Genomic DNA, 26,022 nt, shown 5'->3' with positions numbered 1-26,022 from the left:
CTGAAGCCTGTGTGCCTAGAGCCCGTGCTCCACAACAAACAGAATCCCCCACGATGAGAAGCCCGCACACCACAACGAAGAGTAGCCCCCGCTCGCCGCAATCAGAGAAAGCCCGTGTGCAGCAGCAAAGACCCAACACAGCCAAAAATTAACTAATTTTTTTAAAAGTGCAAAATTCAATGGTTTTTGGTATACTACATTAATTTTTTAAAATTGTGGTAAGATATATATCACATAAAATTCACCATTTTTCGACGATTTTTAAAAAATAAATTTATTTATTTTATTTTTGGCTGCGTGGGGTCTTTGTTGCTGCACGTGGGCTTTCTCTAGTTGCAGCGAGCAGGGGCTACTCTTCGTTGAGGTGCGTGGGCTTCTTATTGTGGTGGCTTCTCTTGTGTGGAGCACGGGCTCTAGGCACGTTGGGCTTCAGTAATTGTGGCTCGCGGGCTCTAGAGCACAGGTTCAGTAGTTGTGGCACACGGGCTTAGTTGCTCCGCGGCATGTGGGATCTTCACTGACCAGGGCTCAAACCCGTGCCCCCTGCACTGGCAGGCGGATTCTTAACCACTGCGCCATCAGGGAAGCTCTGGACGATTTTTAAGTGTATAATTCAGTGGCATTAATTATACTCACAATGTTGTGTAACCATAACCACTATTTCCAAAACTTTTTCTTTAATCCAAACAGAAACTCTGTAACCATTAAATAATAATAACTCCTTATCTTTCTTACGCACAGCTTGGTAACCTTTAATCTACTTTGTCTCTCCATGAATTTGGTGTTCTAGGTACCTCATATACGTGAAATCACACAGCATCTGTCCTTTTGTGCCTGGCTTATTTCAGATAGCATAATATTTTCAAGGTTCATCCACCTTGTAGTATGTATTAGAACTTCTTTACTTTTATGGCTGAATAATATTCCACTGTATGTAAATACTGCATTTTGTTTATCCATTCATCTGTGATGGATACTTGGGTTGTTTCTGTCTTCTGACTATTATGAATAATGCTGCTATGAACATTGGTATACAAGTATCTGCTTGAGTCCCTGGTTTCAGTTCTTTTGGATACATACCTAGGAGCAGAACTTATTGATCATATAGTAATGAAATGTTTAGCTTTTAAACAAATTGCCAAACTGTTTTCCATAGTGGCTGCACCACTTTACATTTCCACCAGCAATTTATGAGGGTTCCAATTTCTCCACATGTTCACCAACACTTGTATCTTTTTTTTTTGTTGCATAACAGTTATCCTAAAGGGTGTGAAGTGGTATCTCACAGTAATTTTCATTTTCATTCCCCTAATGACGTTGAACATTAATTTTCATGTGCTTATGGCCATTTCTATAATTTCTTTGAGGATATATCTATTCAAATCTTTTGCCCACATTTGAATTGTGTTGTTTGGTTGTTGTTGAACTGTAGGAGTCCTTTGCATATTCTGGATACTAGACCGTTATCAGATATAATGATTTGTGAATATTTTCTTTAACTGTGGGTATGCCATATTTTTAATTTCCAAGAAATTTTCTGTTCTGCAAATGTTCACTTTTTATGGCTTTCTGTTCTTGTTTTATGGATACAGTAGCTTGTCATCTCTCTGAAGGTCCAGTTAGTTGGTTTTTAAAAAAAATTTTCTCCTGCTACCTTCAATTTCTTTGTTTCTTCCAAGTTCCATTTTTTGTTTTGCTCTCTATTTTAACATCTTAGAGAGTTTTCCCTTAAATATTTGGTCCCATTTAAATAAACATCTGCTTCTATTTAAAAGTAAAACACTTGGGCTTCCCTGGTGGCGCAGTGGTTAAGAGTCTGCCTGCCGATGCAGGGGACACGGGTTCGTGCCCGGGTCCGGGAAGATCCCACGTGCCGTGGAGCGGCTGGGCCCGTGAGCCATGGCCGCTGAGCCTGCGCATCCGGAGCCTGTGCTCTGCAACGGGAGAGGCCACAACAGTGAGAGGCCCGCATACTGCAAAAAAAAAAAAAAGTAAAACACTTTAGGGACTTCCCTGGTGGTCCAGTGATTAAGATGCTGTGCTTCCAGTGCAGGGGGCGTGGGTCTGACCCTGGTCTGGGAACTAAGATCCCACATGCTGTGTGGTGCAGCCAAGAAAAAAAAAAAAAGAAACAAAAGTAAAACGCTTTAAAAAGCTGACTGGAAGCTCTCCATGCATACATAGAGCTGGATGGATTTCACTGAGGACCAGATGTTATCTTTAGATCCCCACTGCCTGGTCCATTTCTCAAGAGAAGAATCTTCTGTCTCAAAATTAAAAACCTGGGACTTTCCTGGTGGCACAGTGGTGGAGAATCCGCCTGCCAATGCAGGGGACACGGGTTCGAGCCCTGGTCTGGGAAGATCCCACATGCCGCGGAGCAACTAAGCCCGTGTGCCACAGCTACTGAGCCTGCACTCTAGAGCCTGCAAGCCACAGCTATTGAGCCCACGTGCCGCAACTACTGAAGGCCGCACACCTAGAGCCCGCGCTCTGCAACAAGAAAAGCCAACGCAATGAGAAGCCCATGCACAGCAACAAAGAGTTGCCCCCGCTTGCCACAACTAGAGAAAGCCCGCATGCAACAAGACCCAACACAGCCAAAAAAAAAAAAAAAAAAAAAAGAACTTGGTATGATTTCAATCCTTTAAAATTTTTTAAACTTTTATGACCCAGCACATGGTCCATTCTAGACAATGTTCCATGTACACTCTAAAAGAATGTGTATTCTGCAGTCATTGGGTATAGTGTTTTACACATCAGTCAAGTCAAGCTAGTTGACAGTCCTTGTCCTAGAGCTCAGGTTGCCGTAAGAACACCCACCATAAATGGGGTGGCTTAAACAATAAACATCCATTTCTCACAGTTCTGGAGGCAGATTTGGTGTCTGGTGAGGGTCCACTTCCTGGTTCATAAACAGTTGTCTTCTCACTCTTCATCCCCTTACAACAGCACCAATTCCACTGTAGTGGCTCCACTCCCATGACTGCATCCAAACCTAATTACATCCTAAAGGCCCCATCTCCAAATACCAACATACTGGAGGCTACAACATACAAATTTTGGTGGGAGACACAACATTCAGTCTACAGCAATCTTATTTAAGTCATACTTTTGCCAATTTTTGGTCTAGTTAGTCTGTCATTTGCTGAGAAAGGTGTATTGAGACTATAACTGTTAACTATTTCTCTTCAATTCTGTCAGTTTTTGCTTCATGTATTTTGGGGCTCCACTGTTGGGTGCATACACATTTATAAGTATTATACGTTCTTGACCCTTTTAACATTATAAAATGTCCCCCTTCAACTCTAGTAATATTTCTTAAAGTCTATTTGTCTGATTAATATAGTCACTCCAACTCACTATGGTTACTATTTCCATGGTATATCTTTTCCCTTCATTTTCCTTTCAACCTATTTGTGTCCAAATCTAAATGAATCTCTTATAGACAGTATACAGTTGGATCTTACTTTTAAAATTCAGTCTGATAACCAATGCATTTTGAATGGAGTGTTTAGTCTATTCACAGTATGTAATTACTGATATGATTGAATTCAAGTCTGCCATTTTGCTATTTTTTTTGTCTTATTTTTTTGTTCCTTTTTTCCTCCTTTACTACCCTCTTTTGTGTTAAGCAAGTATTTCTGGCATATCATTTTAATTCCTGTATTGACTTTTTCTCTTTGTTATTACTGGTATTACAATATGCATCTTTAACTTGTCACCATCTATTTCAGGTTAACAGTGATTTAGTTTCATTCAATATTGCAACTTTGCTCCAATACAGCTCCATTCCTTTGTGCTAGTTGTGTCACATATATACTTCCATAAACGTTATAAAGTTAACAATAGTGTTATTATTCCTTTGCTCAATCTAATGTTTGGAAAGTTATATATTCTAGGTATTTATGTGAATTCTAACTTTTTCAGAAACGATTAAATTTCAAATAAAAGTTCCTACTTTCAAATATTTCTAAATTCTGGCAAGTGACTCAAAGTAACATTTTTAGGTTGATACAATTAAAATAAAAATTTCCTCCTAGTTATGTGGTTCAACCAAAATATCATCTACTTGGGGACTTCCCTGGTGGTCCAGTGGTTAAGAATCCGCCTTCCAATGCAGGGAACACGGGTTCGATCTCTCATCGGGGAACTAAGATCGCACATGCTGTGGGGCAACTAAGCTTGCATGCGGCAGCTACAGAGCCCACGTGCTCTGGAGCCTGCGTACCCCAACTAGAGAAAAGCCCACGCACCGCAACGAAAGATCCTGCGTGCCGCAACTAAGACCCAACACAGCCATAAATAAATAAATAAATAAATAATTTGAAACAAAAACAAAATATAATCTACTTACCTGGCTGAGTCCATATGAGGACAGCCATGCTGTTGAACAATGGGGCAGAAACTTTATGCACTGCTGAGAATGCTCTCTAGGCCCAGCTGTGCCCCTTAGGTTTTTATCTACCAATAGTATTAAGAGGTATTTAGCTTCCACACTTGTGAATTAATTAACTCTGTTCTTGAAATACTAGAATAACAGCTGTGTCACGTATAACTTCCAACCATTTCCAGTCTGATGAACAAATTGATAGTGACAAAAACATTTCCCATCTTACCATGTCTGTTTTGAAAGAGCCAACACCCTGAGTCTTCATTTACACAAACAGGACTCTGCTCCACAGGTAATTATAAGACCAGCTAGGACAGATCATAATAATGTTTCTTCATATTTAATAAAATGAAAGAAACTAACCTCTTTTTTCTTCTTCTCGTTTTAGTTTATCTTCCTCTATTTCTTTCGGTAGTTTTTCCTTTTTCTCTTTCTCCACATCATTATGTAAATGTTTTGTGGTATAGCTGAGTGCTGGTGAAAGAAGGATCTCTCCATTTTTGCAGAGTTCATCACGAATTTTAATAAAAAACTGCTGAAGTTCTACCGCATCCTCATATATTTCAGAATCTGTCCTATAATAGCATTAAGAGTATTCACTGACACACAAGCTGCTTCTTTTAAGCACCCTGCTTATATGTTAAAGCATTCTATGAAATGCTTCTTTAATGCATTAATTGATATAATGGTAACTTCTGTGCAGTTCTAATAAGGCTATCTCCTTAAAATTTGTTAGAACAGAATCTGAAGTGTAATTTTACTTTGGTGAGCCTCATGCTCACCAGTTTCCTTTTCCTTAAGGCTCACTCCTTGTACATCTCATGTAAAAGGAAAGGCCTCATACAGCTTCCTGGGGAGAAACAGCATGTTCATTAGCTGATTTTGGCAACAGAAGGGGGTTGCCACAGTCAGGGACTATACTAAGGCTCCACACCATGTGCAGCACTTACTTGCATCTAATCTTTGAATTAAGTTTTACTTTCTCTTAGTTAAGGGACCAACACACTGTATAAGGTATTAACAAAAGATTTAGCCCATTTTCTTCTTTTTGGATCTATATCATGGTTGCTTAGGCTGGTAGGACTCCATGAATATTTGAACCTAAACTGCCAAATCCTAAGGGCATCGTAAAATGGTTACAGGCCTCAGAGTCAGCGTTCATGTTAGTTTCCCAGAAATAACTACATAATTCTGGGGAATCACCAGAGGCAACATAGTGAAAGATAGAAAAAAAATTATCTGTGTCATACTGAAAACTTTTAAAAGATTCTTTCACCATTTATAAAATGAGAGGATTGGGCAAAATGAACTTCAGAATTTAGACTCAGAGAAATTCTATTACTATTTCTATTAATATTACTATTCTAGTAATAGAAATTCTATTACTATTTCTAATCCACTGTTGGTCTGAGGAAGGAAGATAATTCTATTAACTAAGAATATCAGGGTCTAAAAAATTATGCACAAAGGTAACCAGAGACAAAGACTTATTAGCAGCAGTCATGGAGACATTCTGGTCAGGCTAGTGTGGATGGTGTAGCAAGCCCAGTCAGCTGTTTGCTGATACGGATCACTAGAGCATCAAACTTGAACGAAGCCTCCAGAATGCTTCTCACCAGCAAAGGTGAACTGGCAATCTAAAACACTGCCAATAACAACCTAAATGGATGTTTCAAGAAAGATTCTAAAATCTTTTCAGGTTATAGAAATGCTAACACTTGTAGGAAAGCAATAAAAATAAAACTGGCCAAGGGAAAAAAACTCCTAGGGCACTATTTTGATGCCTATTTTCTGAACAGAGACTTCTGAAGACTGTTCGCTTGAAATTAATTTTACAAGAGCTTACAATTTTAAGTATAAAATTAAAACTGAAAACACTTTTGATAATCCACATTACAATGAAAGGGCAGATTCATAATTCCATCATGTGCTCAGAACAGTGTGTAATTTATAAAACTTACAAATTGTTTAGTTCTGGGTTTTTCCATTTAATATTTTCAGACCTTGGTTGACCTCGAGTAACAAACTGCAGAAAGTGAAACCGTTGGTAAAAAGGGGAATACTGTAAAGTCACCTTGGACTCTACCTCCTAGGCCTCAAAAGCAAAAACTAACCATGTCAACAATGCTAGAAGCAAAAGAGCTCATTGCCTAGAGATACAAATCTGCTTAATTCTTAAAATAATCATGTCATCTATACAAGAAACAAAGTTGCTAGTCATCTATATAAGAAACAAAGTTGCTAATAATCTAAGAGACAAGTCTATTTTGGAAGACTCACAGAACTAACCCCAAGATATACTGGGGGTAAGGTAGGGGGGCAGGGAGGAGAGGAGTGACTTTAGACTTAAGGACTATTTAAGTAAACTGTGAATAAGAGTGGAACTCTAAGCTCCATGAGAGCAGGGTTCGTCTGTTTTGTCTACTGGTATATACCAAGTATCCAGAACATTCTCATAACTGGTAGTCACTCAATAAACATTTGTTGAATAAATGAAAACAAATAAATGAATGCAGATTTTGACTACAATACGTCCCTCCATATTTCTCTTTATTTCTATCTGCACTGTTGAAGAATAAGGACCATTTACTAAATGTGTCACTCAAGGGCCTCTCCAATCTGACCCCAACTCCACGTGTCTCTTGAACACACTATATTCATTTCCTAACCCTATACCTTTACTCATACCACTTACCTTATCTGAATCCCACCCATTTTCCCATTCTTCTCTGATATCTCATGCCTTTTTAGAACTCTAACGCAGTTCCTTTACTCCACCATCTTTTACTAAATATCAAGTTGTTAAACGTTATCTCATGCCTGGAATTATTTTTCCCTAAGCATAGGGGCTATCCCAATTGTCAGACTTCAAGCGCTTAGAGCACACAGCTCAAGTCTTATCATCCCTGGCTGTGATAAGGGATGACTGGCGTCTTGGTGACTGGCTCAGCAGTGGCTCTCTACAGTGGGGAACAAGATGAGCCAAGCCACTTACTAGTTGTGTGACTTTGGCAATGTATTTCTCTCTGTCGTGTACATCTTCGTATAAAAATTAGGAAGATTATCACCTACCTAGAATGGCTATTATAAGGGTTAGAGATTATGTACATGAAGTACTTAGCATGGTGCTTTACAAAGGGCAGGCGCTCAACAGGAACATCAAACATTACATTACTTTTAATTTTTCTTTCAAGATCCAGCGCAAACCCAGGCTTCACAGATTCCTCAGCTGGAATCACCCCATGCTCAGTGACTAAAGGTCTAGCTCTCAGCATGATAGACTATAAGCTCCAGGAAGGTAGGGTTTGTATTTTTAACTTTTTATATTCCCCCCAAGTGACCTCAAGAGCATATAGAAGACACACTGTAATTGCTGAACTGAAACTGTTTTCACAGCTGAGTATATACTATTGTTGTGTGGCAAATATACAGCACAGATCAAAATTAGAAGGGAATTTAAGTTTGATGGAAATTTAAATTTGATTTCTTCTTCTTTTAGAACATTTAATGTCTACAGAATGAACTTAAAAGTGACGAATCTGAGATTAAAAAGAAGCCCTTTTAGATATCTGAAATGACAATCAAATTTAAATCAGTCTAACCTCAGATCAGTATCTTAGAGCTATTTTAATTTATTTAAAGCATGCTTGCATTGAACTCAAACTTTAAAAGGAAATCATATTACAATTTCTAATTGAAAGCATTTTATCCATTAAAAATACATGTTCTACAAAAGGCTATATTTTAAAAGTTTATGTTTTTCAACAGATCTTCAATTTTGTCTCATTCCTTCCCCTCATTGGCCCTACTCTAGACAATTTAGTAGTGTGCCTTCTCTCCTTCACAGACTATACTTATACTTGCTCTCTATAAGTTTTGGCTAATTAAAATTCAAAATAGCACCCCATCAACTGTAATCATGTACCTATGCTGAAATAGCACATCAAAGCAAAATTCTTTCTTCTGTTTTACATTAAATGTCACACCTTCTCAAAAGGAAATGGTTTTGAAAACATACCGATTCATCCTTCTTGCCCTCTCCAATACTTCAAACATATGCTCTTGAAATAAATCGAGCCGCCGGTAGCGATTATTTTCAACATTCTTCCTAATTATGTCAAAAGTAAGAGGAGGTTTGTTTGGAAAACTGGGATCCACAGCAGGAATTTCTGCTAGGGAATCACTGTAGCATCTTCCTTCATCATCCTGATGACTCATGACTGACACAAAAAGATTATGGATAAGCTCCTGAATCAGCAAGGTTACATTTGGGACATGAGAGTCCTCATCTCCTTCTAGGTCTCTCCGAGTTTCAAGCAGGACTTTGTGTAGGACAAGGGCATCTTTGTAGATCAAAGACTCGGGCTCATTGTATGTACAGGCATTGTTAAACATCATGACGAAGTCCTCAACCATGGAGTCTATATCTTGGTATTTGTTGGCCATCATGTGGCTTCGAATTTTTTCCATGTCCATGGGTTTTTTAATGGTCAAATAGTAGTCAGGCAGCTCAGATCTGGAGGGAAGCCTCAGAAATATGGCACTGAGGCGGCGACCCCTCTTATCAGTATAGTTCTTTACAGCTTCATAGACTTCATTTAGTTTCTGCTGCATTGGAGTCATATATTTTGATTTTTTAGGAGAAATACCGCTCTTCCTACCTAAAGAAAGATTTATATTAAATGGATAAAATAAACTATATGAACCTAAATTTGTAAAAAGTTGGTAGCATAACCACAAGGAAGGGACTATTCCAAGTGATTTATAAAACACAGTAATTAGTATATTTCTAGTGAAACATACCCTATCAACAAAGAAAGAACTAGAAAAACTGTTTTCACTACTCATATTTTTGGTGGGAGAGTAAGTACTATTATGTTGAGATAGTTGTGAATAAGGTAGAATAAAGGAAATGAGTAGCTATGTGACACTCTAACTCCATCTCCTATGGTATCCTTGAGAACTGAGATTTTCATCAAGGGAGAAAGGGAGAAAAAGAGATCAAGATGTTAAAACAGAGGACACTGAATAAAAACCTTGTGGTCTTGAATCTCAACTGGGAGTATCAGTATGAACTTAAGATGTATTTTCTCTTTAAATATAAAATACACACACACAAAATTTCTTAGCTCTGTCCACTGAAAATTCTAGAAACAGTGACCAACCCAGTTGCAGTATACCCCTATATAATTTTGACTATAAAGACTATAGCTCTGGAATACTGATTTCAAATACTAATGTTAGTAGCTCTTTGGCAAATGGCTAATTCCTAGTCTATACAAGATGAGCCTGGTATAGCTTGAAACACTAGACAGTAAAGAATCTACCAATGACTTCTTACCATGGTCAGGTCAAAAGACCATAGCAGGAAAAAAAAAAAAAAAAAAAAGACCATAGCAGCCAGTCTGGGACAACGTAAATATCAACAAGAACCATAATTGCAATGGGTTATAAAACTCAGCAATATGTTTAAATCTAGTAGTTCTTAATGATAAATAAAAACAAACAAACAAACAATAGGGTAGATGTTGCAGGACTTTAGTAAACCAATGCATTATTTTCTTTGTATTTCATTATTTTGAAAACTGGTAAATAAAAGGGGAAAAAAAATCTAGCTTTTATCCTTTCAAAAACCAAACAATATATACAAACAAACAAAAAAACCATACCACTGGGTAACCAAACACTGGATGAGGCAAAGTTTATTTATATAGAAGTATTCCAGTTAGTAAATGAGCAAGGAATGATAAAACTAAACTATCACTATCTAACAGCTCTTCAATGAATTAAGCATCAATAGCTATTAACATAATTTAAAGAAACAACCAGATATTACGTGCCACCTGATGGAAGACACTATATCACCTCTGAAGTCAGTTTCTGTGTCAAAGGGAGGGGAGAATCAAATTTAAATCTAAATCTGATCGACTACCAATTTATAGGAACTAAAAAGGACAAAAGAACACGTGAAACTACAGCAAAGGGACACAATTAGCAAAACCTAGACTGTGGGAAACTATAGTACAAATAATTTCTTCAACAAACTGCAAGGGAAAAAAAGAGAGGGAGGGGAATTTATAGATTAAAAGAACTATCAATCAAATGCAATGTGTGGACCTTATTTGCCAAGTTGAAACTGAATCTAATCAAGCCTTTAAAGTTAACTTCCATTTATGAGAAATAAGGGAAATAAAGGAAAAAGTTAACTGACATCACAAGGAAGTGAACTAACTAATCCAGAACTTTGGACTGCACAATAAAGTGACCAGGTTTCTAGAGTTAATGGCATGAGGATAAAAAAAGGAGGGGGACTCCTCTAAACTATGAGTTTAAGGACAAAATAATCAAATGCAATATATAGAACTTAATTAGATCCTGATTTGAAGAAACCAACTATAAATATACATTTGTGAGACAATCAGTAAAATCTGAAAATTTTTCAGGTATTAGATGAAACCAAGAAACTCCTAATTTTGTTAGGTGTGACAATGACTTCATGGCTATTTAAGAAAATATCTGCGTATTTTAGAGATGCATAATGAACTATGTAGAAATAAAATCACATGATTGGATTTGGCTTAAAATAATTCAGAACAAAGAAAAAAGAAGGAAAAAAGGGAAGATAGGAAATAAGTATGGCAGAATCTTGATAAATGCTGAGTAACAGGTATATACAGGGATTCACTGTACTGTTCTTTATACTTATATATGTTTTGAATTTTTCATAAAATTGAGAAATGAAAAAATTAACATTGCATGTTAAAATCTCCTTTCCCTGAACTTAAAGAAAAATGTATTTATATATATTTAGATAGTTATTGTTAAAGTATCTATCTGTCATTAGTTTCCTAACTCAACTTGTATAATGAATTCTAGTTTTAAAAGGCATTATATCCCTATAAATTAGAAGGTTTTCGTTTCTGCAAACCTTCTGTGTGCTTTTACAATTCCATGAAGAGATAAATGAATGGCATGACAAAAAGGAATGATCACTTAGCAATAAATCATACCCAAAGCTATTGTAAATTCAGTTTACAGTCATTTCATATAAAAAAATCAGGGTCTGTTTGTTTTTTCCCTTTTCAGCAAATACGACTCTAAAGAATATTTGACACCACCACTGTCATTTGCTTGGTATTTATTTTACTTATATATTTTAAATAAGGCAGAAACCTCTTCTTTAGCCCAATGGTACTAATTGTTTTTGCTGTCTCTCTTCTCTCTCACAGTTTTCAACCAAACAACCATCCACAGACTACGCTCAAAAGACAGCCAAGGGCTTCCCTGGTGGCGCAGTGGTTGAGAGTCCGCCTGCCGATGCAGGGGACACGGGTTGGTGCCCCGGTCCGGGAAGATCCCACATGCCATGGAGAGCGGCTGGGCCCGTGAGACATGGCCGCTGAGCCTGCGTGTCCGGAGCCTGTGCTCCGCAACGGGAGAGGCCACGACAGTGAGAGGCCCACGAACCGCAAAAAAAAAAAAAAAAAAAAAGACAGCCAAGTTAACTTACAGTACAGTGGCTAGACATCTCTAACCTCTCAAATTCTGTCTAGGAGGAACTACTGGGACTAATCTTTAATTCTAATAATCAGCAAACAAACATACAAAAAAAATAAAATAGAATAAAATCTGCCACTATACTCTTCCAGGCATCACATGTAGAAAAAATATCTATTCTTACTATTTAACATTTACAAAATGTCCACTGCATTCAAGAAAGCAAAACCTTTGACATTATATTCTTCTATTCCTCACATGCTTTTATGTTTACTTAAAATACAGAAGACAGTGCTTAAAAGGAAGCAAGAAACTCCATGCTGTAGTACAAGTTCAATTATATTCACCAATTAATTAAATATTATTTCAGTAAATCAGCAATTTATCCTTGATGGACTGAACTGAACAATGAAGTGTGAGGCTGCCTTACTCAGTTTGAGTTTGGGAGAAGCCATGTCATCATCATCAGGCAGTGGGCCCAGCTCTTTCCTTTTATCCTTGAGTAACTTCTCCAGGATGTGCGCATCATTGTACACCTATATTTAATTACAAATATAATTAAAATTATTTTTTAAGAAGCTTTCCACTAAAGTATAATATACATCCATAAAGAAGTTTTAAAAACATAGGATAGTTGAGAACTAAAGAAATAAAGCCTGAGATCACTACAGAGCAACAAAATCACACCTAGGTGGGTGGGCCTCAGCCTCAACTGGTTTGTTGTTTAAAGTTTTCCAGGTGACTCTAATGTACACCCATGCAGGCTAAAGTTTGAGAACTACTGTACTAGAATCATTGCAAGTTTTTGCAGAAGTTCTGAAATATATTTACGTGTGTTGTTTCTTCATAAATCTCTCTTGCACTGGACCCTCAAGGTAGCCAGACTTAGCTCAATGGAAATTAAAAATTAAAAACATCTGATAGTTGGAGAGAACCATCTCAAACATTAGAAGGGATTTAACACCAGTGTGCGTTCACAGCCTGGAATCTGATTTGTGAAAAGCAACAATCCCTGCTGAGGCTCTCTCTCTATGAAGACTGGGCCAAAGGTGGTAACACAGAGCCAAGGACAAGGTTACGCACCCAACTGTTTTGCTCCCACAGCTGCCTCCTCCCACTCCCCCCACAAAGGCTCTCCTCCCTGACTGCCCCAGAGCAGAGGGGCTGAGGGAATAACTGACCTCTCTTCTTTGGCAACCTCTCGTAAGGGTGGCTTTTTTCTTTATCAGTGGCAGACAAGTGGCACATTGGCCAATGACACTGAGGACAGTGTAAACTCCTATGACAGAGAGAACCATTTCTTTGATCACAAGCACCCTCAGTGCCTACTTCATTTTATATTGAAATGTAATAGTATAAGAAAGGAAATAAACAATTTGAAAATGTACTTTTATTTCTGGGAGATTTAAAGTAGATAAAGAAAACTCAGAAAAGATCTATGTACCCCAATACATGTTCACTGCAGCACTATTTACAATAGCCAAGATAAGGAAACAATCTAAGCATCCATCAATGGATGAATGGATAAAGAAAATGTCACACGCACACAGGAGTATTATTCAGCCATAAAAAAAATGAAATCTTGCCATTTGAGACAACGTGGATGAATATTGAGGGCATTATGCTAAGTGAAATAAGTTAAGATGGAGAAAGACAAATACTGTATGATCTCACTTATATGGAATCTAAAAACAGCCCCCTCCAAAAAAAAACCCCAAGCTCATAGATATGGAGAACAGATTGGTGGCTGCCTGAGGTGGGGGTGGGGGACGGGCAAAACGAATGAAGGAGATAAAAGGTACAAGCTTCCAGTTATAAAATAAGTAAGTCATGGGGATGTAATGTATGGTGACTATAGTTAATAATACTGTATTGCATATTTGAAAGTTGCTAAGAAAATAGATCTCAAAAGTTCTTATCACAAGAAAAAAAATTTGTAACTACATATGGTGATGGATGTTAACTATTAACTAGACTTACTGCAGTGATCATTTTGCAATATATAAATATCAAATCTCTATGTTGTACACTTGAAACATGTCACTTATACCTCAATTTAAAAAATTAAGTAGGGCTTCCCTGGTGGCGCAGTGGTTGAGAGTCCGCCTGCCGATGCAGGGGACACGGGTTCGTGCCCCGGTCCGGGAAGATCCCACATGCCGCGGAGCGGCTGGGCCCGTGAGTCACGGCCACTGAGCCTGCGTGTCCGGAGCCTGTGCTCCGCAGCGGGAGAGGCCACAACAATGAGAGGCCCGAGTACCGCAAAAAAAAAAAAAATTAAGTAAAGGACATGAAATAGAAAAAAATATGAAAGGAAGAATATATCTTAGCTTTACTGACAAAGAACTGAAAATCAAGATGCTTCATAACAAACTCAATTATTCAAAGGTGCATTACTGGGAATACCCTGATATTTATATAATTATACAATTTTCTGGACTATCCTTAGAGAAGTATGGCTACTGCGGATAGTAATAATAAAATTATGATGAAAGATTTTATTGTCCTTGGCTTTCATTTGAGTGTTTGAATACCAGGCACTGTGCTACATGCTCTGTAAATATTATCTCATTTAAATCCTATAATAACCCTGATGCAAGTACTGCTATTATCTCCACTTTACAGATGAGGCTCAGAAAAGATAAGTTACTTACACAGGGATTGGCAGAGCAGGATTCAAATTCAAATGTCAGATTACACTTGACGCTCTGGATCCATGGATATGGAATCCATGGGATTCGCAGGGTTGACTGTACTATGCCATTTTATATAAGAGACTTGAGCATCTGTGGATTTTGGTATCCGCAGGGGTCCCGGAACCAACTCCCCACCCCTGATACTGAGGGACAACTGTACAGGGTATAAACTTTTAACCTTTACAGTGTCCTGCCTCCCATTTTAAATAATTAAGAAAAGACAAAATATTAAGCTAGTCACTGAGAAGGGCAACCTAAGTTAGGCCTCTAGACCTGGTCTCTCAAGATCAAAAGAAAATGTACCTACTCCAGGATTCCCACACATCCTCACCTGGGAGCCCTCCTCGTTGTAGTGCCTGGCATTCCGGAACATCAGCTTCATGTCTTCTATCATTCCCTCTTCCCCTGCATATTTGTCATTGCGGATGTTATGTTCAATTATTTTCAAGTCCATTGGCTCCAAGATGATTTTATAATAATCAGGATAGTCCTTTTTGGATGGTTTAACCATAAATAGATCACAAAGTCTTCTGCCTGAACCTGGCTCACGAGCTTCAAGAACAACATTGAACAAGATTTTCATTCGCTGCTTTCGAATGTTCTTTTTACTGTTGAGGGGGAAGGGAGAAAAGGGGGAAAATGAGAACAGGTTCAGTTTTCTTGATACAAGGATGAACACGAAATAAAACAAATTAATCTTGTGGGCAGGTGCTTCATGATTATAATGTATTGATTATGTATGGCACAAACACAGTAAACATGCTGGAAGCTATAAGCAAATATTAGGAAAATTTTCAAAATAGTTAAAACATACTGACTCTGGCAGGAGCACCCCCCAAGAACACCAGGCAAACGTGTTTCGAATATTTATGAAATGCAATGCTTGAAAAAAGATCTTGTCTAATGTCAAAGAAAATGAAATTCTGTTATCAACTGAAATATATTTTTTAAGAACAGAGCAGAAGTGGAATAAAACTGCTGATTCCCTACTAACAGTTCTCCCTTAAACAAACAAACAAACACAAAGAGAAGTGTCCCATCTCCTATGACAACCACTCCTGAACACCTGCATATCCTGAGGGGATGATGTGAGAGGAAGAACTCTCTCAGTCCAGGACTTTAGCAAGTAAATAATAAAAGGGGAATGCAGGACAAAGCTCCAACATTACAGAGCTCCACATCTGAGCAGAGATTAGAACACAGATGACTTTAGCCTTCAAGAAGCCTATTAAGAAAAATTTCAGAACCTGAATTTGATATCACAGAATTTGGTAACTGGTCTAATAACTGAAATTTATTGCTTTAGGACTTGTAACACTTATAGTATCCTTTCTCCATTTGTATCATTCACTTCAAGAGAGTGATATGTAACTGGTTTCCATCCTCAAAGGCAAGCAAAACTTTTGTCATTAGGGTCAAACAATCTTCTCTGAACTAATCCAGTTTTGTTATTTTGTTTACATTTTTCCAGATCCTTATATTGCCTTTGAGACCAAGACCCACAGGCCCATTACTTTTAATCTGACTGCCAGAAAAAACTCAGAGCTAAACTTCATATTCTTTTATAACTGTATTAGCTTGGGTGGCTGGTATATTTACTTTATCCTTTTCCAGTATGATGTTGAACCTTATTATATCCACACTTTTGAAAGTAACTTTGAAAGACAGCTACCATATTTCCCTATGTGATACTTTCTGGTTACTGTTTTCAATGTCACTTTGATTTTTAGATTCTTCTTTAAACCCCTCTATTCATCCTCTCTTCCTCCCTCAGACTAGTAACTATAAAGTTTGTTCACTCTTCCCTATTTTGGGAAAGGTGCATAAAATTAAATCCCAGACCTTGTAACTGGCATACTCATTCTTTTTTAATCAGCACCTGTGAAGATACTTCGATAAAATACATCTTAAGGGGGTTCAAAACCAAGGTTGTTTGTCATTATGCATTTAAGGGTGCCACACTTAAGGGGATGTCAATTCAGGTCACAGACACATAATAAATATACAGTTTTAGAAGTTTACAGGAGATGGGCCATAATTGGTTCTGTGCTAACAAAATCAGTATATTACAGCAATTTTCCAATAAATGAAAGTCAAGAGAAATGGGTGCTTTTTCTAATTTGCATGAAGATTATGAGCTAGTAGGGGCTTCGCTCTGAATCCCTGATTTTCCAGGACCACCACCTGACCCTTAAACCCAGCCTAAAACACTGAAATCAATGTCACTTTTTGCTTCTCTTAGTTTATCACTAAGTCCTAGAGGACCTCCATAGCGCTTCTAGATCTAATCTTTCCTTTTAATTTTTCATGCCATGGTGTTAGTCCTAACCTTCATAGTTTGTGGCTGACCACTTTCTCAAATGTCCTTATCATTATTCTTCCTATGAAGCTATTATTTATTATGTATTTGTATTTGGATATACACACAAGATTCCTATTTATAGTTACAGCTAACACTTCTACCACATGCCAGGGACTGTGCTAAGCACTATCATTTAAACTTCAAACTCTGAGAACCAGGTACAATTATTATCCCAACTTTGCAGATATAAAAACAGAGGCTTAGAGACTCAGGTGAATACCTAAGGCCATAAAGTGACTAATCAGAACTGAGACTTGAATCAGCTGATAATCACCAGACTGCTTTTATCATGCAAGTGGATGATAAAAACTTAGCTCTTACCAAGGGCCTCTCTAATCAAAGTCAACCCTGCTCATAGGCTTCAAAGTCTCCCAGCATTTAATTTAACTCCCTGGCCCTAGACCTTCAGTGGTGCCTGCTGTGAAGCTAAGTAAACCCAAAGGTTCTTTCTTTTACAAGGCTTTCTATATTTCATCTTCAAGTCTTCAAGGACTTTTTTACTCACCTTTTTAAGGAGTTTCCCAGACTAGTAACATCTGACTAAAAACAAAATGAAATCTACCATGTCTTGATGCCAGCAGGAAATACTGGCAGAAAATAATCAGAGTGAGTACATTTAGTGAGTATTCACTGCATCCAGGCCCAGTTCCATGGGCTTTAAACATACTAAGCAATCAGGTCTTCACAGCAATCCTATGCAGGTAATGTCATCAACTCCTTTTTCAGATGAGGAAATTGAGATGAGGCTCAGAACACAGCTGATAAGAACAACTGGGATTTGAACTTGGGCAGTTAAGGCTCTAGTGCTCGGGGTTGTAACACTACTCCACCATGCCCCACATTTCTATTTCTTCTACTACTACCCAGAACCAGTGCCATATACTATGAATGATATAAAAGAAATACAATCCATTGTCTTTTCCTTAAATTTACTATCTAAGAAAACTTTTCTTAAGGAAAATATTAGGAAGAAGATAATAATACAGTAATTTTGTAGAGTGGACTGCATATGGTAGCAACATAAAGATAACTTTAAAACATCTAACTTTTAAGAAAAAGCATGATAGGGAAATCACATTTCCTAAAGCTATTTGGGCAATCACACAACACTTCCATACAATTATACAACTGTGTACCTTAAACAATTATTTTACTACAGAGATCACACATAAGTTCATTTGTTTTTAGCCTGCCTCTTTTCCTGGCCAATAAATTCCTGGAAGGTAGAGGTGATGACTAAACGTTCTCCTTTATGACCTGTGAGCAGAGTCTGGTGTTCTGCAAACAACTGACACTCCATGAATGCCAGATGGCAAAGGTGAAAATAAAAGCACCACACAATGATTACTAGGACCATAACATGGCAATTTATGGGCTGTTTTTAAAAATCATAAGTAACATGCAAAAGAATGGATGCTTTTAAAGAAATAAAACATGGACAAGATCAGAGACTGAAGAATGTATTTATGCTCAAGAAGCAGTAACCCAACGCAATGGTGCCAACATAGACTGACATCACTTGGATTGTCAACACTGATTATAATCCCTCCACCATCCCCCAATCTGTAAAAGACAATCAGCACCCGCCAGCCCCTGGACACTGGCAATGCTACCATATTCTCAGCCTCTCCACCTCTGCTGCAGAAGCACAGTCACAATGACTGCTGTGGGGGCTTACTGCCCCTGGCAAAGCTGGCAACAAATTACAGCTCCTGAATATACCTAGGCTAATTCTCATTTTACTAACTACACTTCTAAACTGTACTGCTTTCTTTACTCATAAAATAAACTGGCATCCAAATAAAAACCATTATTCACATGCTTAAGGCTGCAGTTTTCACCTAATCAGTACTGACCACGCCATAAAAGTTACACTTTAAAAAATATGTTTATGCATAAAAAAGGACTGCACACCTGGATAGCCTCCTGAGACCCAACATCTCACTGTCAAGAGTGTTCCTGGGAAAGCAGAAACAAACATTACATGTGAAGAGAAACAAAACAAGCAACATTGGAGGTCATGTACAAACCAAATATGGTTGAGAAAAAAGAGGATTATTCAATCCAAAGGATAAAAGGTTTTAAGAATACTTGGAACATTTCAACATGGAAGATAGCAGGTGGATTTTTGGGTAGAGGGTTTGGGGAGAAGAATACATTCCCAGAATGAAGAGAACATACCCGCAGTAATTTTTCTCACAATCTTTGATATGAAAAAAATAAGGCAAAGACAGAATCATACACAATACTTAGGAGTCAAGTCAAGTGGTACTTGAAAACTTGGCCCTGACTTCTCTGGATAAGCTTAACTTAACCTACTAGGCTGTCATGTTTGCCTGAATTCTGGAGAAGTCTGTTTCTTATTACCAAAACCTTTTAACATAACTACCTTCTAAAAGGCTGGTTATGTTATTTCCTTTGTCACAGTCCAAAGTATAGGACTTGCTTCTGTCAACCTCTTAATGTGTGCTCATGCCTGTATTTCAAACCCAGATATGTTATTTTATTGCTTTAGCTATGATTTATATTTGTTCTTCTCTTACTTGTATTTTTCACTTCATTAAACAAAACACTTCCTAAGAAACCTGTGCACAAAAAGTCTTTTGGTCTAAAGTAGGATTTTATTATTTCAAGAACATAATGCTTTTCTTTTTATGGGAGGTTTTAGAATAATAACTTTCATTTAATCTATTTGGGTTGTCCCACAAAGTACAAGCCACAGATATTTTTTTAAGGCTCTGGCCTGGGCTAATGCGTCCTTGGAACTGTTTTCTTAACACTCAACTAGTTTAAGATCTCTCTCTTCATTCAGTGTTGGCACTAACTGTACCATCACTTTTGCCTCCATTACCTTCTTTTGCCTGAGAAGTTTTTATCTTTGATTGGTGACTGATCTGGAAAACACAGGTGATGCTGTAGTAGTTATATAATTACACTCAAAGATGTTCTTGATTTGATGCCTCTGATCTGGTTTCACATTTTTCCTCCGTTGTCCCTGGTATAACAAGGAATTAAGAACTTGGAAGGATGAAATTCATAGGCCAGTAATGGAGGAGACTCACATCTCAGGGCACACCAATCAATTTAGTTACCTTGGTATAGCATAGCAAAGTTATTTTCAAAGCTAGAAAAAATTTCCCAAATGCTATTTATAGGGAAAGACAAGACAGCTTGTCTTTTCTAAACCACCTTTTAAAATCCTCAGGTCTCAGTGGATCTACTAATACATGAACAGAACTGTATTAATAGTTACTAATGATTTCTTCACTCAATTTTGAACCTGTCAAGCCCTGCTATTAGTGATGGACCTTATTCCTTGTTTAAGGTATCCTCCCTGCTGTTACAAAGATGGTGAGACAGTTAAGGCTGAAGAAGAATATGGTGTTCCACAAAGATCAGGCAAGAGAAACTCCATGTGGGAGGCACAGACAAGAGATGGTCTTGCATGATTCTTTACAGGAGTCCAGCTTCAGAATCTCACAGTAAGGCCCCCCTCCATAAAACCCATGAGAAAAAGGAAGGGTTAGGGAAGTTGACAGAAAGGTTAGAAAGAAAAGAAAACCAAATATCTAGCTTAACCTTTTATGAACTACAAGAAGTTATGACTTGGTATTTTACAATCTGACATTCTTAAAATGGCAAATAAAGATCAGATTAACAAGGAAAAAGAAATGGGTAAGAATAATGACTTACTTCACTACAGTGGTAGTACTGATTTTTTTTTTTTTGTAATTCACCATGTAGAAGTTACCTAAATTAGATTTAAGGGGCATTCTTAAATGCCACGTTAAAACAAAATAACCTGGACAGCAAAAAGAATAACATGTTTTGCCAAGCTACATAAGTAGTTATTTTTATCTATGTTATCTAAAGCCAATATAGTACAAAAAAAAGCACTAATCATACAATTTACAAATGAATTTTTAAATGTTATAAAATAGTTAAAGCTTATAAGATAATTCATACTTGACAGCTTAAAGAAACATTTTTCTGCACTTAAATCTAAAACAAAATAAAAAGAAACTGAGAAGATGTCTCCAGCTATAAGAAGAGTATCTACCTTTTTCTTTTGGCACTACCAGTATCAGAGGTTGCTGAAGAAATCATGCTGTCTCCATCCTCAATGTCATCTCTCCTGGCAAGCTCCTTCTTCTTTGCCTAAAACAGAGCAGACCCTGGGAGTCAAGCTCACTCTGCCGAACACTTCTAGAATATATAAATATTAAAAGACCCATGGCCTCAGATGCACTCCAAGGTGTGCTCTCCGAAAGGATTCAATAAACTCATGGACACTGTATAATGATTAATTAGCCTTAAGATGTCCCTTCTCCTAGGACCAACCCTACCATAACAGAAACAGTCTAGAACCAAAGAAATAAAACCTAAATGACAGAATATCATCTGTGATTAGAGGGAAACTTCCTGACATCCCTAAAATTACTCCCCAGGGACAAATCCCTGCTTCTTCCACTCACAAAGCTAAACCAGTCTAAACTATTATTTCTACTCTACATGGTCCTGAAAACTCTTAAAAACATATTCAGCAGTACTTGTGGCTGAAATGAATGATGTGATATTGCTGGAGGGAAATCACGTATCTTAAAAAAACACACTCAAAATGTGTAAGATTATTTCAATTATACATACAACAACTTAGCAAAACCAAGAAATCATACCTGCATGACTTGTTGCAGTTTTAGAACTCGCTTGTAGATGGCTGAGTTGGGAACATTATAGCGTTTGGCATTTTCAAACATTAAATTCAGATCACACTCCAAATGATCTAAAGTTTCATATTCTTGATTCTTTAGCTTTGTTCTGTGAAAGACAAACACATGGCTAGAATCTTCCATTATGAAAATTATGAAACACACTTCCTGAAAGTCCAGTGCAAAAATCCTGACAAGCACTACAAGGTATCTTTACCAGTGATACTGATTAGAGGCCTAGAAGTGACAATTTCAAAATACAGAGTGAAGAGGCAAAAGCACCGTTTAGACAATATGACAATTTAACTGAAAATCCAAAAGAATAAAACATTACAAGAAGTAATAAGAGAACCTAGTAAGGTGGTCAATTACAAAGCAAACATATTAGCAAAAATCCTGTTAGTGGCTAACATGCAAACCCTAGGAAGAGATAAAAATCAGGGAGGTTTTAAGCTACCTTAATGAAGAATCATGGTGATCTACACATTTTAGAAAATAAGAGGCCATTCCACTTGATGAGGGTTAAAGAAAAGAGAAAGTACTGGCAACTCCATGAAGGAGCGTTTAGAATAATACACATTTAACCTCCAGGCGAGCTGCATATGGGCAATGAAGAGCGGTCCTTTTTGTTTTTTGGCTGCGCTGTGCAGCTTGCGGGATCTTAGTTCCCCAACCAGGGATTGAACCCGGTCCCGGCAGTGAAAGCCCTGAGTCCTAACCACTGGACCGCCGAGGAATTCCCTGAAGAGCAGTCTTAAGATGATAAATGAGAGGCAGATATGTCAGAGTCCCTTCACTCCTCCTCCTCCAATACAAACATTTGTAATTAATTACGATAGCTTAATATTGAGGTTTTTACTTACCCTAAGTCTTAAGAATTCCAATAGCTGTCTCAGACACTAAGGCTATTACTAACACCAACTCTCATAAAGTCGCTATACAAAGTAAGGCTTATGTTAGAAAAGTCTAACTTGGAAGACGGCTGCAGGCAGGTGACCGGGCTGGCTGAGGATTTGCCTTCTTTTGAACTAATCTACTTAATTAGACTGAATTTTAAAAGACTGAGGGAGAAAAGAAACTAAGGACAAAAATCAATTAAAAAGGAACCTCTTAACATCTACAAGACTGTCACCATCCTTTCCAAGGCAAAGAGTACAAAAAACAAATTTCTAGTCCATTTTCTTAATGAAAGGCAGCCTTAATTTCCATGTTATTGTTCATTTTTATTTTATTTTTTGGCCATGCCACATGGCATGTGGGATCTTTAGTTCCCCAACCAGGGTTCGAACCCGTGCCCCTGCAATGGAAGTGCCAACTCTTAATCACTGGACCGCCAGGGAAGTCCCTCCATGTTATTTTTAAGAAGGCCAAATAAACTAATTTTCTATAACCTACTCGTGTCCAAAACCTCTGAAGTTTGGATTAAATTAAAAACACCATAAACTTTACTGATCAAATAAGGAAAACAGACGTTACAAATGCAAAACCACAAAACATACGTTAGGCAACCTTATTCCTAGAATCCAGCAAGTACAAGGATTTTAATTCCTACTGTATGGAAAGCTAGTTATCTGCCATGAAAACATTATTTAAACACCAGCTTACTCTGACCTTGCCCATCTAAGGTAATTTTACTTGCGTCTTGCCTCTATCTGGGTATACTACAAAACCTAACCCACATTGTAAGAGTCACAAAACAAAATATTTTATAACACTAATTTATTTCCTACTATTGTTAATGATATTGTGGTGGTTCAAGTATTTTGTCTGGCTGAATTCCCAATGATCATTTTAACATTTTCTAAACAGAAAAGGGAAACCATGATGAACCATCTCTCAGGTATTGTTTCAGCTAATGAGTTCTCTAAGAGCTGACAATGCTTATTCTGGAGATTTAACTACAGATACAAAATTTAAATGCAGATAAACTGTTGTAATTAAAATATTAATAAAAGGTGTAAGAAGAGAAATTCTTGCACAGTTATAAGAAAACGAACAGTTAAATTCTGAGCTGCATGACTTTTTTTTTTTTTGTGGTACGCGGGCCTCTCACTGTTGTGGCCTCTCCCGTTGTGGAGCACAGGCTCCGGACGCGCAGGCTCAGTGGCCATGGCTCGCGGGCCTAGCCGCTCCGTGGCATGTGGGATCTTCCTGGACTGGGGCACGAACCCGTGTCCCCTGCATCGGCAGGCAGACTCTCAACCACTGTGCCACCAGGGAAGCCCTGCATGACTTTTTATAATTCATAATCTGACACAAAAATGCCTAGCTGGGATATCTTTTATTTGCCTCTTGACTACTGCAGTACAAAGAACATCATTTGTAGTTAATCAAATTTATTTCTCATTTTTACATAAGAGTGATAGTTAAGCACACTTTAGACATGTGAAAAACATTTTTACCTTTATTATCTTTATCCATTTTAGAAAGGAAGATACATGTGCAGGCTCAATCACAAGAAAATAGATTTATACTGAGTAATGTAGAAGATATCTTACCTGATCTGTTGTAGTGATATGGGCATTTTAATTTGCTGATAATAATCAGGGTATTTTTTCTTTGAAGGCAAATGGAAAAAAGGTTCAGCTATTAGCTGCCCTTGGTTATTCCGACAGCTCCTAACTGTGTCGTAAAGCTGATAAAAAGGATTTGAAACATCCATAAATGAAGTAATGCTCTCTGCTTCCGACTCTCCTTCTTCATAACGTGCAGCTACAAAGACATAAAAGATATTTATAAGGGACAGCAGAAACTAACACAACACTGTAAAGCAATTATACTCCAATAAAGATGTTAAAAAAAAAGATATTTATAAGGGGAAGAAACAAACATTTTTTTAAGCTCGTTTAACAACCTTCCAGATTATGCTATATGTATGTTTGAGAATACTGTTCTGTATGTTTGAGAATACTTGTTTTAAAAGAATAGTCTCTAGGCTTCATAAAGATGCTGTTAGTAATGCTTAGTAAAATTGTTATGTTTACTCAGAGAAATGTTACACAGAAATAGAATAGAATGTTACATGGTAAAAGTTATACCATCTTTAAAAGATTACAAAATAGTTTCTCTGCCATCTTCTGAGACTCCTTGCTTATGTGTGCTTGGACAAGAAAAGGAGCAAGTAGCCATTCTCAGATCTCAGAACTAAAGTGACAGCATGTAGCTTAGGATAGTATAAATATAGACGGGGCTGATACTGACAGATGTGATTTAGCTTTAAGTCTCTTTGACTTTGCCCCACTGATCTATAGCATCCCTTAGGAATGATGTTTTCCTTTATTGAGAAAATTTTCAGGTAGAAGCTAATCATAAGAACACCAAAACAAAACATGTAATCACTTCTACAGAAATACAAAATATATTGCTTATTTCTCTGAACTCTTAAACAGTATATAACGACCTGATTAAAATGTTTTCTTAAGGGATCAGGATAACCAAAATCACTATGTGTTCCCATGTTAAGTATGATAATCACTTATTAAGTACTTAGTTATTTATTAAGAGTTTGATAAGCACCACCCTCAGGAAATCCTAACATCACCACACAGAACAGGTATTGTCATTTCTTTTCCAAATGAGAAAACTGGGTATGAGGAGCTGATGACTGGCCAAAGTCAGCTAGCCTGTAGAGCAGTTGAGAAGGGATTTGGATTTAAGTCATGGAGCTAGAAGACAGAATTTGAAACTATGTAGTCTTTTCTGACTCCATTACCTAGAATCTTTTCATAAAGCTCTTGCACATCTTTTATTGAATTTAAACCTAGGTATATGTTTTATTGCTACTATAAACTGTATCTTCTTAAAAAATTACATTTTCTTTTTATGGCTGATTCCGGAAATGAAGATTTTTTTTTCTTTTCTCTCCTTTTTTTTGTGGCTGTGCTGGGTCTTCGTTGCTGCACGCGGGCTTTTCTCTAGTAACGGTGAGCTGGAGCTACTCTTCATCACGATGCGCGGGCTTCTCATTGCGGTGGCTTCGCTTGTGGAGCAGGGCTCTAGGCGCGCGAGCTTCAGTTGCAGCACGCGGGTTCAGTAGCTGCGGCACGCGGGCCCCAGAGCACGTGGGCTTCAGTAGCTGTGGCGTGCAGGCTTAGTAGTTGTGTCGTGTGGGCTCTAGAGCACGCGGGCTAGGTAGTTGTGGCGCACGGGCTCAGTAGTTGTGGCGCACAGGCTTGGTTGCCCTGCAGCATGTGGGATCTTCCTGGACCAGGGATTGAACCTGTGTCTCCTACATTGGGAGACGGATTCTTAACCTCTGGACCACCAGGGAAGTCCGAAGTAGATTTCTGTATAATAATCTTACATTAGCATTTTATTATTCTTATTAATTCTAATAATTTATCTGTAGTATTTTTTTTTTTTTTT

The 26,022-nt window shown here is 37.7% G+C and overlaps 1 protein-coding gene across 15 annotated transcripts in view; it reads right to left on the bottom strand.

Annotated features, from left to right (window-relative positions):
* PBRM1 (polybromo 1) overlaps positions 1 to 26,022 on the bottom strand; it is a 101,869-nt gene that overhangs the window by 40,723 nt on the left and 35,124 nt on the right. For 9 of the 15 annotated variants that reach the window (XM_060161609.1, XM_060161610.1, XM_060161604.1 and 6 more), the window contains exons 12-19: positions 24,156 to 24,369; positions 21,625 to 21,766; positions 21,009 to 21,106; positions 18,863 to 18,907; positions 14,918 to 15,194; positions 12,321 to 12,426; positions 8,412 to 9,054; positions 4,757 to 4,968 (exon numbers count right to left, since the gene is read on the bottom strand). In XM_060161609.1, coding sequence (XP_060017592.1) covers positions 4,757 to 4,968; positions 8,412 to 9,054; positions 12,321 to 12,426; positions 14,918 to 15,194; positions 18,863 to 18,907; positions 21,009 to 21,106; positions 21,625 to 21,766; positions 24,156 to 24,369 — 1,737 coding nt within the window. The remainder of the gene's footprint in view (positions 1 to 4,756; positions 4,969 to 8,411; positions 9,055 to 12,320; positions 12,427 to 14,917; positions 15,195 to 18,862; positions 18,908 to 21,008; positions 21,107 to 21,624; positions 21,767 to 24,155; positions 24,370 to 26,022) is intronic. The other 6 variants (XM_060161606.1, XM_060161612.1, XM_060161613.1 and 3 more) reach the window with 1 other exon arrangement.

The sequence above is a fragment of the Lagenorhynchus albirostris genome, chromosome 10 (assembly GCF_949774975.1).
Source record: "Lagenorhynchus albirostris chromosome 10, mLagAlb1.1, whole genome shotgun sequence".
In the NCBI taxonomy this organism is placed as follows: domain Eukaryota; kingdom Metazoa; phylum Chordata; class Mammalia; order Artiodactyla; family Delphinidae; genus Lagenorhynchus; species Lagenorhynchus albirostris.
Note: the sequence above shows the minus strand (reverse complement) of the source record. Positions and strands in the feature narration are given on the sequence as shown.